Raw genomic sequence first — 13,056 nt, 5'->3', positions numbered from 1 at the left:
AAACGATATGTATGTATACTAAGCAATATATTCATGCCTCGAACAGATTATAGAACGCCCTCTCTCCACATCCCCCACCCATTCCCAATCTCTGACTTTCTTTCTACCGAATTCTCCTTTTCTATGTATATCTGCCTCTGATATTAATAAGTAGGCAATATGAGTAGCAATATATTAGCGTGACTGAATGCATACATGTACCACGTGTTTGGTATTTCCCTGTGTATGACAGAAATACCAGAAGCTACAGAATGAACAAGAGGAGGAATTTACAGCACGACAAGTAATGACGTTAGATTATTAGAGAATCACGAACAGTGAATAGTGTATCGCCAGTTCCGTCCTGCATGAAAAAAGATTTACTGCATGGTATACATACGTAAACTGCATGTTCACACATTGTGTTGCATTGGACTTTGTCACTAATTTTGAACTCCAGTTGTAGCTCTTTATCATTTCCTTCCCCGTTATATATCCAGTTTTATCTATAATGTACACTGTTTTTTGTGCGAATAGTTTCTATTTTCATTAGGATGACTGCAGCAGTTGATACATAAACACAGAGATTAGTGAGTCTGACAATGTTTTGAATACATCGGCGAACTGTATCTCTCTTTTAAAATGCCTCCTAATATCGCTTGATAAGCATACCGTGAATTTAAACGATGGTGATGAAAGGACTACAACAACCTCTATAGTCTCCTGTTGTCCTGTTGTGAAAGTTTCTACAAGAGGGACAATTAAGATTCTAACGACTTGGCCTATATACTTGAAACCTACTTTATTATCACACGAATATTGATGTATTTTTGTGGTACAGATTCTATGAGAGAGATTATTCATCTACTACGATAAGACTCTTCAGAATGTAAATTGTTTATGTATAGGTTTGTTGACATACAAAGTAAAATGGAACAAATAAACATACTAGAGCGGCACAACACAGGTGTGTATACTGTTGTACAGCGTGACACACGTTCTTGTTATGATCGTAAGTGTGCTGCTACATATGTACACAACCTTAATTGTCTGTACGGAAGTGATTCACTTAAGAGTACACAGATCCTTATAAACAGGTCACCAAACCCCTACATTCGCTAGGTTATAATATATTACTTCCTGCTCTTCATTTCACAACAAGAAAGCCACTCGCCATGACAGACCGTATATTATGCGTTGTTTTTATGGGTTTCAGCTTTCTGACTTCATATGTTGGTAAGATTTATGTATATTCATTCATTTTTTAACTATCTATTAATAATTGAAAGAAATGGACATTCCCTTTCAGGTACAAGTAAAACATATCCTGTTGACAAATGTAAAGCTAGTGTATGGCTAGTGCAGTGTGTATCATCTTGAGGTTTTACCACAACATAATGTGTACAGTAATTACAGCCATACACGTTGACAGAAAATGTACTGGTTATCTCAAAGGCCTATGAGGTAAACAATGTATGACATTGATGTTAAATATTGTCAGAAGATAGTAAATCAGTAGAAAATACATGAATGTCATTCCACGATTTTTTTGCAGACATATTGTGTCATTTTGTAGAGGTACATGACTACATTTTAATGTACGTATTTTGAAAGGTATTACAACAGCTCCTACCGACAGTAAAATCGACCAATGAAAAACATGAAAACATTTAATCCGCGAAAATATGAATAAAGGTTATGGTTTAAACTACTAACCACATGTAAGTATTGATGTTTGTGTTGGAAATATAACAGGTCCGAGCTTTTTGAAAATTTGATATATTTATTTTGTTTGTGTTCAATACGCAAGGTATGAGAAATTTAGCCCCATATAAAACCGAAAATAAACAGGACAAGGAAAGGTAACTATTTATCCCAATTTATATGCCGACAGTCTGCGAGATATTGCCACCGAACTAAAGAAATATTGTCAACTAGAAATCCAATGTTACTCGTTATTTCCTCCTCTGTATATTGCATGTTAGCAAAATATTCTCAGAAATAGCTCAAAATCAAATAATTGAAACGCTGTTCGCCCTCTAAAACTGCAAAAAAGGATGCGGTTAGTACAGTTTAGTTGATTCAAGTTGATTTAGTTGAGTTAAATCAACAATATTGAGGAAATATTAGATACATAAATGACCAGTCATAAATGTAGGGTCTAAAACCTGTCAAAGTGTTGGAGCGTCGTTGTGTGATAAACTAGGGTTCGACTCTCTTCTTGTAGGAGACCACGTTACGCAGTTTACTAATTGTTTTCCAAAGTACTGTTTAGTTTGGGAAGTCCCCGGTGAAATAAGTGATTACTTCCGTCAAATTGAGCACCATTAGTGTGTATGGAAATATAATAAAATACAGTGAAACTTGACAGACGCCTAATGGAATCACTACTGTTCTTTAAAGATTTCAAACACAATTATCACTAAAAGTAAACCGTGTATGAGGTAACTCCATTTTCAGGTGATTCTAGTATATAGGTTTGCTAAACTAAAGATATTAAGAGTGATCAGAAGTACATTGTATCTAGTATATAACGACTGTAAAAAGACAATTAATCATCGCGATTATGTTTGTCATGTTAATCAAATGTATATTATTGAGTTGACATGCACTATCATACTTTATGTTTATATCAAGCTTTGAATCTGACGGAGAAAATTCTATGATGTATACATTCTCTATACTAGTAATAGGTCAGCAGTAAATATTTCCGAAAAAAACAAATTTGATTTAAAGATTATTTTCAAATAAGGCCCATACCATGGCGTTTCTATGTTTAATCGATTAAAAATGGTAGAAAAACGAATTAATTACTTTTAAGAACGTTCTGTGTCGTACATAACCTGAAGTCTCTATTGATGAATTCACAGAAGGAAGCTTACGTCTGATCGGGGGAGATGACCAATATGAAGGGAGAATCGAAATATACGACAATGGAGAATGGCAGACAATATGTCGTGACCATTGGGACCTGGATAATACCTTCGTCGCCTGTAGGCAGCTGGGATTAAAGTAAGAGTATATAATGATGCGGATTGTCATTGTGATGCAAAATACTCTTCCTGTTTTCTCGTACAAATAATCGTTATTAACTGTTGTAATATATAACACAAAACATTCATTTCCTAGTTTCAGGTGGGTAAAAATGTCTGTATACGCAATGCACAGTAATATTTTTAACCATGTCATCCCATCTAAATATACGAACTGTGTATTGATAAAACTTATGCATAAATGGTAAGAACTATAATTGATATAAAAACATATTTACATATAATGTCCTCTTACATGTACCTGTTCCTAACTAATTCACCTCATAATCACATAAGAATCATAATCCTTTCTTGATTTTTTATCAGTTTTACTAACTGGAGATAAACTATTTGTTTCGTCCTATCTTATTTATCTATATATTATTTATTTAGTTTAATTTGTTGATGTCAACATTATGATTTTTCTCATAGGTCTACCATATGACATAGTTGACAGATGAAACATAACAAATACAGTATATGAACGCGATGAATTAACTATGATGCGGTGAAAAATGTTATGTAAATTGCCATTTACACAATTAAGAGAATATGACACTTCGTAATTTGTATAATCTATTGAAAAAGTTCACCGTTCTAATATGTATGTTATCTTTGTTCGTATTAGTTCTACTACCAGACGTTTCAAATTGAAAATCAATCAAACTGAACAATTTAATTAAATTGATATGTTTTAATATAGGGACGGACTCTGGAGACGGGTTGAATCGTCAGAAGTAAGTGGCAACACATTTTGGTCAGTAGAAAAAGACTGCAATGGAAATGAAAGTGGTCTTCAAGCTTGTGATTCCAAAGAAGTTGACTCCAGTAGATGTACTCACTCAGGAAGGGACGAAGTTTACGTGACATGCCAACCACAGAAAGGTATCTGTATTTTACAGTATATTAGTTCAAAAGAAATATACCGATTATTTCTTATATAATTTTTAAAAGGATTGTTGCCAATAAACAAAGGGTGTGGCATGGCCTTTCTCAAGGTCATATCCACAAGGTAAAGGTAATTAGGCATCATTATCTTTGTACTGTTCACAATATCATGACCGACTTATATTTTGTATTTTTTTCCTAGATTTGTTTATAACTTTTTTATGAGTGTTGCCACTAGCGAATGGGGTTATCATGACCTTGTTTCTAGATCAAGACATATCACAATATCATGTCCAACTCATAACTATTGTATATCATAAAATCTTCGTTGTGTATAAACATTCGTGGTTTTCGTGGTTGCTATTGAACCACGAAAATAAATACAACGAATTTGAATGATGCACGTATCTACTGTTTGTTAATATAGAATATCCACGAAAGTTTGTACCACGAAACGATCTAAATAGCTTCAAACCACGAAGGAAAATACCCACAAATATTTCGTGTCATGATTATTTTAGGAATTTAAATCAAACTTTAGTGAATTGTTGCCCACAAATTAAGTGTTTGACGTGGCTTTTACTTAAGGTGATAGAGCATCAACACCTTGAAACTATTTGTAGGCCATACTTTTTGGATTTGTACCCCAATTTATAGGATTGTTGTCCAGAATCCACGAGTGTGTGTCATGATCATGATCTAAGTTACATGTACTATCCCAAAGGTCAAAGGCCAATGCTCATCAACGTCTTCAGATTGTGTCGTGCCAATAATATTTAGCTCGTTTTAGTAACATTCTTTACTTTGCTTTAGTTGTCTTTTTTTGTATTGCCATGGTTATCTTGCTATCTTTAAGGCCAGATTTCATATTAAGACATTTGCAAATAATTTTCCACAGCGTACATGACGCGTACAACATCTAGCATCAGCATTGGCAATACTGACCAATGATTTGTTATTGTTGGCTTAGAATATAAACAAGCAAACAGTTGTGTTTATTGTAACTAGGACTTCCTGCTTTGTAGATGGTGTTTTACGGCTACAAGATGGTCTGATTCAGAATGAAGGCCGCCTGGAAATATATCACGATGGAAAATGGGGAACAATATGTGACGATGAATGGGAAGATCACCCTCAAAATGCCCAAGTGGCATGTCGTCAGCTAGGTTATGAGTAAGTCATGCATCAATTCTATTGGTATGTTTTTCGAAAGCATCACTTAAGGCAAAGATCTTCAAAAATTGATAACATTTTAAATGTTCAAATATTTTGAAATATTCGCCTGAAATTTAGTATAGTCAGCCTTTCTTTTCTGAATAGGATGCTCAGTTACCCATATCAAACTGTCAAACTGTCATACAGATCCCTGCTCCGCTGCAAGCAAAACACCAGATAATTACACAGTGATTTTTATAATTACTGTAACTTCTCTTTAATAACGTTTTAGATATATACAAATGTATGTAGGTATCGCTTGTGTGTACGAGGGACCTACCGCTGTTCTGGTTGCTCAGTTGTTAGCAAAATATATTGTGATCGGAGGTCAATGGTTTGCATCCCGGTCTGACCCAATTTTTCGATTATTGTTTTATTGCTTTCAGAACACGTTCGTTGCATTTTGTCATCTTCATTATTTTTTATTAAGATCTGTGAGGTATAGATATCTTTTCAGACATTATTAACAAATTCACTATTACGTTTTTTTATAGTGGTACGGAAGTCCGTATATGCTATTTTCATGGACATTTATTGGAAATTGTAAACATTGCATGATCTTTAACATATCTTACAACAGAGGCGGTTTCTTCCGACAAGCTTATTCATCTGAAAGGTCTAGCAGTTCGGTACCCTTTTGGATGGACAATGTTAATTGCCGTGGCGTCGAAACTTTCATTCAGGATTGCCCCTTCAACGGCTGGGGTGATGAAAATTGCAGAAGCAGTGAGGAAATTTATCTTGAATGCGACGAACATGAAGGTAAAGTCTTGTTCATATTGTATACTATATGATATTCAATTAAGCATATCTAGATTTATTTTATGACCGTCGTTTTAGTTCACATGATTGCTCATGTGAGCTAATATAATTCCACACCTTTGGGATAAGACAGAAAAATCCAAACTCAAGAGATACGAATCTTAAATGTGTTTCATGAGGCTTTGCCGTCGGCCAGACCTTTAAGAATCTTATCTCGATAACAATCTCAACCTTCGGGATAAGTTTTTTTAAATGTCTAGCCCTGAGCAAAGCTTTGGTGTAACCTGGACGAGCAGGACTAGCAGTGCTGATGTCAAGAATGGAACAAACACCAGATATACACTATAAACATTAGTTTATTACACTTTTATACATATTTTTACTTATAATACAACTTTCTCATATCTTTTATACACATACACGGTTATACATGTATATTGCACAAAAATACCAAGCATAGGGTATTGTACAGTTCTATACAGTTTAGTCGTTCCTATACGTAAGTGGTCCGTTACCTACAAGCTGGAAAAACATCCCAGTCAGATAATTGCCCTTATATTATGTCACACAAACAAACCAAACCCACTCAGGACTGCTTAAGGAGTCTCCACACTTTCAAAATTAACCAGCAAAATTCGTTGAAACTTTCATTTAATGGTTATGCAACTATATAGAGTTGATTTTTGTAAGGCATTGTTCGGAACAATAACAACAATAAAAAGTAAAAAGAAGCAAAGTATTTTTATTGAAATTGTACGGAAAGTGATTATTTCGAGCTATAATGCAAACAGGACACAGAGATTCATACATAAGAGTGGGAAACTTTGATCCTGGTAAAAGTTGTCTTCATTGATCAAAATCGATACTTTTTCCGGAAGTACGTCACGAAAATGGACACTGATGAAGATATGTGGAGCCACATTAACGATGCCCTCAGATCACAGGACTGCATACAGTTGCCCAGTCTGTATATTTGTTCACACTGGACGTCTAGAGTAATCTATCTGATTATGAATCTGCCCACACAGACATTATCCGTCAATACCCACAGGACTTCAGTAGAATCGTTGACATATCATCTATAGTTTCCCACACAGAACTGGTCGCTATGCTAAGTCGTCACCAATGACTTTCTACCCTCACACCAACATGCGCTAGAGCCCTAACGATATCAATAGCTACATATTTGTAAATCTAACTATCGTACTATAATTATGGTTTACCCATTGCATAGTTACAAACCATATCCATGGATGATATATGTTTACATCAAATTTCCATCATCAATCTATTATTGTTACAATTTGAAAGTTAGGTACTACTCACAAGAAGTAATATAATATGTACTGAGTTTATACTCATTAAACTTGCTAAATTAATTACACACGTTATTATTTAAGGTAAATTCAACACTTTCAACACTCTGTATCAAACCTTTACATGTAATTCATTTATACATTAGCGATATATACGTTGTATTCAACAGTATGAAATGTACCCATCGGTCTATACTATGATATTCATGTATACGCTTTAAATACAAACGCAACAGATTTCATGGCATATAATTCAACATATGGCATATTGGAATGCTATTGCACTTACCGCAAACTGTATTTTGCGTTTGAATACCAATTGCAAGCCGCTAGACATTTGTACGTCACGACACCGCTAAGCTCTGTGTTTACATACTTCTGTTGATCCCAGACCCGGACAAACCGTAATTATTCTAAATACAATAAACAATTAAAAAACAAAATGTAGTACAAAATAGAACTAGATTATATAATTACTATATATTGAATATATACTGAATCTTTAGAAAATGTGGTTGATACTGTTAGCATATACTGTGTATATACAAAATATGGTTGGGACTGTGACACTGGGGTTAGAAAGTTACAAATCTTACCCTGAGCCTCGGGTTGGACATTTTAGAATCTTACCCCGAGGGTTGAGATTCTTTATGTCTTACTCCTAAAGCGAGGAATGATAATTTTCCTCGCGCATAAAACTCTAACTTGTTTGTTGCTTTTAATGTAAAATTTCATTATTTTCAGCAAATGTAAGTTATCTTCTGTGAACTAATCATGTTGAGATGAAATCAATGCATCGTTGAAGTGACGCCCTACAATTGTTATGATAGGGGAATCCCCCGTCTTTACCTATAGCTCAGACAGAAACATCTTTCCCTGCTCAAAGTTTGAATAGCTCTGTCTAATGGGGAAGAAAATGTCATCTATCATGTCTGTCGTCGTGCGGCGTGCATAATGCGTCATTCGTTGTGTGTTAGCAATTAACATTTAGGACTCTTTCTTCAGAAAAACTTAACTGTTTAACATCACACAGAGTACCAATGTTCCAAATGATGTCCCAACGAATTTGTTTTGGTTCAAATCCGAAAATCGAATACGGTAATCATTGCTTCTGATTGGCTGAGACATTTTCAATGTCATCTCAAGATTGGCTAAAGCGATTGACTTCATTTGGTAAAACTGTTCCCTATGAGTTTTCTAACAAGTATTTTGACTTTTGGTACATTATCTGTACCGATATGAAAATCAAGTATTGCTGCTCTCTAATATGATTTACTAAGACATATTTACTGCTGTACAGCTGCACCATTTTACATTATAAACGCACGATGATATATTGTAATAGTTCAATCAATTGTTGAGAAGATGTCGAAACTATTTTTTTATTACGTATATTTAATAGAAATAATATTAATGATAACCATTCTACATTTTATGAACCTAGAAAAGTTAGAAACATTTACTTGTTTTCTAAGTTGTTTGTAGGCTCTATAGTAAAGGCATATTCATTTTAAGATACTACACGAAGTGTCAAGAACGAGTATTTGGCCATGCTAGGAACAATGCATAACAAAATTAATAGATATATTAATATTATCATTGACATGTATCATTTTGTGAGTGCTGAATAACTGAAAAAAAGGTTTATAATTTTAACATTTCTCAAAAGATATGTATATATATATAGTTTACTGTCTCAAAGTCTCATACCAGATTCCCTTTTTATAAAAAACATCACGGTTTTGAGACTTTCAAAATATATTTTAATAGTGAATTATAAATTGGTAAATTATTTAAATATCTGCAAGCCCAAGTTGAATACAACCTATCTCGTTTTTTTCCATAGATAACCTGACTCGACTTGTTGGTGGTTCTAACTGGTACGAGGGCCGACTAGAGATTTATCAAGATGGTCAATGGGGCTCTGTCTGTATTCAACAATGGGACAAATTTGTGTTAAACGCCCACGTAGCTTGCAGACAACTCGGTTTCACGTAAGCTGGTTTAAACATTGGCAGACTGCATAGTTGTTTATTCACCTAGTGTGTTATAGCACATAACAATAATTGCTAATCAAAACGCTATTTGTAGATAGTTACCATTTTCTATTTCATTTTCAATCAACGTGTTTTTTTTTCAATAATCGGAACTTGTGAAGTCAATTCTGATCGTATTGACGTGATGTAAAAACATAAAGTCCGTCATTGAAGGACCGTCATACAACATGGTGGTGTAAGTTGATAGTTCAATACAGCCAAACTATGTAGAAACAAAACACAAAACCATATTTTAAATGTCATATTCAATTTTTGTTGATGAATTCATAAGATATCAAATTTTCTGATGCGTCATCGCGGAGGAATAATGACTAGACGCGATGCACATGCTCAGCTGCGAGCCTACGGCAGCGCAGTCATCGTTTTACTAGCGCAAAGTGGAGAGCCGCTAATTATATAAACTTCAAGGTTTTACATCTTCTGGAATGTTAAGCTGCAGTTATTGAATGACGACTTAGACAGGAAACCAGACGTGGCTTGAAAGGACGAAATATTTTTTATGACATAAGACGGGACCACAGGGGTTCGTTACAAATGTCTGAAACTTGATATACATGCTATACTGATATGGGTCACAGCACACATAACCATACATTTGTATGTGTATGTTTATGTGTGCTGTGACCCATATCAGTTATAGCATGATATATGTATTTCAGACATTTGTAACGAACCCCTGTGGATCTACGTTGTTTTCGGTTTGTACCGGGGGTTACCTAACTACACAATGCAGAATGGGTAGCTGGAGGGACAATTTTTAGGGCAGTACCTGACTTGTCACTATACCGCTAGGAACCGTGAGCTGATAATATTTTGCTTATTGATCGTCTTTGATTGTTTGAACAATTCTGTTGTGTTACTGCAATAAAAATGTGAAATATCAAGTGATATCTTTGTTTAAACATGTAAATTGTTATCTCCCTTCGCAAAATCATATACGTAGGCAATGCGAATCTGGTCAAATTCATCGACAGAGGAAACAGGTTACATTGCATTGAGTCCAACCTGAGTGGGAATTGAAACATTACTTATTATTCGAAAGTTTATCTATCATGTGATAGTATGTATCTTGTTTGCACAATGTGGCTTTGCGTTTTGTGTACAGAAAAGAAGAAATATCGTACAAACACAATTGACTGTGGTGTTTTATAGGGGTGGTTCCTTTAGACCAGTTACTACTGCAGAGCGAGGTGAAGGACCGTTTTGGATGGACGGCATTAAATGTGTTGGTGACGAAATTAATTTACATGATTGTAATTACAAAGGATTGGAAAGTGAAAACTGTTCACATTCTGCGAACGACGATGTATTTCTGCAGTGTAATCCAAACAAAGGTATATTATGATGGTATAAATGTTTACACTAACTTCCATATATATGCTGCAAATATTCTGCTTACGTGATAATATAATTATTTCGAGTTGTATTCTAGTTTCATTTTAAACTTCATTATGGTTTAATTTCATTTTAAATATTATTCTACTGTTGAATTACTGACATAATGTTATTATTTTTAAGATGAATATGATGCCGATATTTTAAACTGTCGTATTTAGAAATGATACATTAGTCGAAACAATGTTTGTTTTATATTTTGGACGATGCAAGTTCTTCATCTGGCGATACAGCATATAATGAAAAATTATACCGAAAAATATTTTATGGAAAAACTGGACTACTGATTCAGAGAAAACATGCTTTATAATGTTTGGAAAAAACATATATGAAAAACAATATATGAAAAAAAATATAAAAATATAAAAAAAATACTAGCTACTTTTCATTTGCTGTAACATGCCTTAGAGTAATCTTGCAAAATATATAAGGCGCTTTACAAGTTTGGTATACTATTTCAATAAATTGCAACGTTAAATGAATAAGAAACAGAAAATTTACGAGATCTTACCGCTGTAAAAGATGAAACATTCAAACATTTTTGAAATCGATTACATAGTGTACGTAATTTTTGGTTAGGTCAATCAGATTTGTATTTATCTAAGTAACCCTCAGCAATTTAGGAGTGGGGCGACTGGTTCGCACGTTGTCAGTATAATGTAACCGGATGCATGGGTGTCCTGCTGGGTGTCTTCCGCAGTATGTTTAAGTGAGGTAGCACTATAAAGTCGGCATCAGTTCCGCGCTATCACAAGGAGACAAACACAGACATATCGCAGCCTCCCAAAGCACACACGCGTACACTATACGCATGAACTTGCACACTGGGGAGGCCGTCCTTAAATGACCATATCTGTTGATAGGACGTTAAACAATACTAATCCAAACCAAACCAAACCGTTCCGAACAGCATACCTAGATAAAAGGATATGTGTTGTAATTATATTCTAAAGGGAGTCTTTTATATATTAACAAAACAAATCAATTTCCGCAATGTCCAGCCAAATCCTGTTAAGGTCATAGGAGTGTATTGCTAAACTACAAAATTTGAATAAATTCTACTTAGAAATGGCGACACAATCCTATTACCTTAAGCTATTCCTGTTTATAGGTGTGTACTCAACCGGAGCGTTCTTACCCTGGTTGCACCCCTTGTCGGTTTGTTTATATACATGAACTGACACATCAAAATGTCAACAGATGAAGGCGAACGCCTTCTCAACTTGTTAAAAGCACGAATTGCAGGGTTAGGTGATTTAATTGAGAAAAGAGATGCTTTCAAAGAGAACAATGTAAGGTTAAGAGATGAGAACACTGAACAATTTGTGCATGTATGAGGAATTCAGACACATAAGAAAACAGAGTCCGACATTATGTTGATCACAGGGACCTGATAATTTATAACGTGATATTTTGTAAAGATGTTTATATGGTTTATGGCTGCAGACCCCGTCGGCCTTTTGCTGAACAGTATAAATGTTGTTTAGAGTCCCCCTTGTTTATAGATACCATGCGGTATTGGAAATGGTGCCGTTTTCTGCAGGCTCAGCGGGTTTACACTTTTTTCTATGTGCAAAATACCCTACCCTCCCACCCTAATACTCGGTATATAAACAAACCGACAAGGGGTGCAACCAGGGTAAGAACGCTCCGGTTGAGTACACACCTATAAACAGGAATAGCTTAAGGTAATAGGATTGTGTCGCCATTTCTAAGTAGAATTTATTCAAATTTTGTAGTTTAGCAATACACTCCTATGACCTTAACAGGATTTGGCTGGACATTGCGGAAATTGATTTGTTTTGTTAATATATAAAAGACTCCCTTTAGAATATAATTACAACACATATCCTTTTATCTAGGTATGCTGTTCGGAACGGTTTGGTTTGGTTTGGATTAGTATTGTTTAACGTCCTATCAACAGATATGGTCATTTAAGGACGGCCTCCCCAGTGTGCAAGTTCATGCGTATAGTGTACGCGTGTGTGCTTTGGGAGGCTGCGATATGTCTGTGTTTGTCTCCTTGTGATAGCGCGGAACTGATGCCGACTTTATAGTGCTACCTCACTTAAACATACTGCGGAAGACACCCAGCAGGACACCCATGCATCCGGTTACATTATACTGACAACGTGCGAACCAGTCGCCCCACTCCTAAATTGCTGAGGGTTACTTAGATAAATACAAATCTGATTGACCTAACCAAAAATTACGTACACTATGTAATCGATTTCAAAAATGTTTGAATGTTTCATCTTTTACAGCGGTAAGATCTCGTAAATTTTCTGTTTCTTATTCATTTAACGTTGCAATTTATTGAAATAGTATACCAAACTTGTAAAGCGCCTTATATATTTTGCAAGATTACTCTAAGGCATGTTACAGCAAATGAAAAGTAGCTAGTATTTTTTT

The 13,056-nt window shown here is 34.9% G+C and overlaps 2 protein-coding genes across 5 annotated transcripts in view; both read left to right on the top strand.

Moving 5' to 3' along the window:
• The window catches only part of LOC110459644 (neurotrypsin-like), a 72,496-nt gene that overhangs the window by 45,326 nt on the left and 14,114 nt on the right, over positions 1–13,056 (top strand). The window lies entirely within an intron of this gene.
• On the top strand, positions 1,131–5,037 carry LOC110459646 (neurotrypsin-like). Its single transcript, XM_021511993.1, has 4 exons — positions 1,131–1,215; positions 2,850–2,991; positions 3,715–3,896; positions 4,960–5,037. The coding sequence occupies exons 1-4, from the start codon at positions 1,155–1,157 to the stop codon at positions 4,962–4,964; spliced, it is 390 nt and encodes a 129-aa protein (XP_021367668.1). The 5' UTR covers positions 1,131–1,154; the 3' UTR covers positions 4,965–5,037.

Source organism: Mizuhopecten yessoensis, unplaced genomic scaffold, assembly GCF_002113885.1.
Source record: "Mizuhopecten yessoensis strain PY_sf001 unplaced genomic scaffold, ASM211388v2 scaffold10175, whole genome shotgun sequence".
Lineage (NCBI taxonomy): Eukaryota > Metazoa > Mollusca > Bivalvia > Pectinida > Pectinidae > Mizuhopecten > Mizuhopecten yessoensis.
Note: the sequence above shows the minus strand (reverse complement) of the source record. Positions and strands in the feature narration are given on the sequence as shown.

Coding starts and splice junctions, on each gene's coding strand:
- LOC110459646 (XM_021511993.1), top strand. CDS start 1,155: ATGACAGACCGTATATTATGCGTTGTTTTTATGGGTTTCAGCTTTCTG. Junction 1,216..2,849: donor CTTTCTGACTTCATATGTTG/GTAAGATTTATG, acceptor ATGAATTCACAG/AAGGAAGCTTACGTCTGATC. Junction 2,992..3,714: donor TGTAGGCAGCTGGGATTAAA/GTAAGAGTATAT, acceptor GTTTTAATATAG/GGACGGACTCTGGAGACGGG.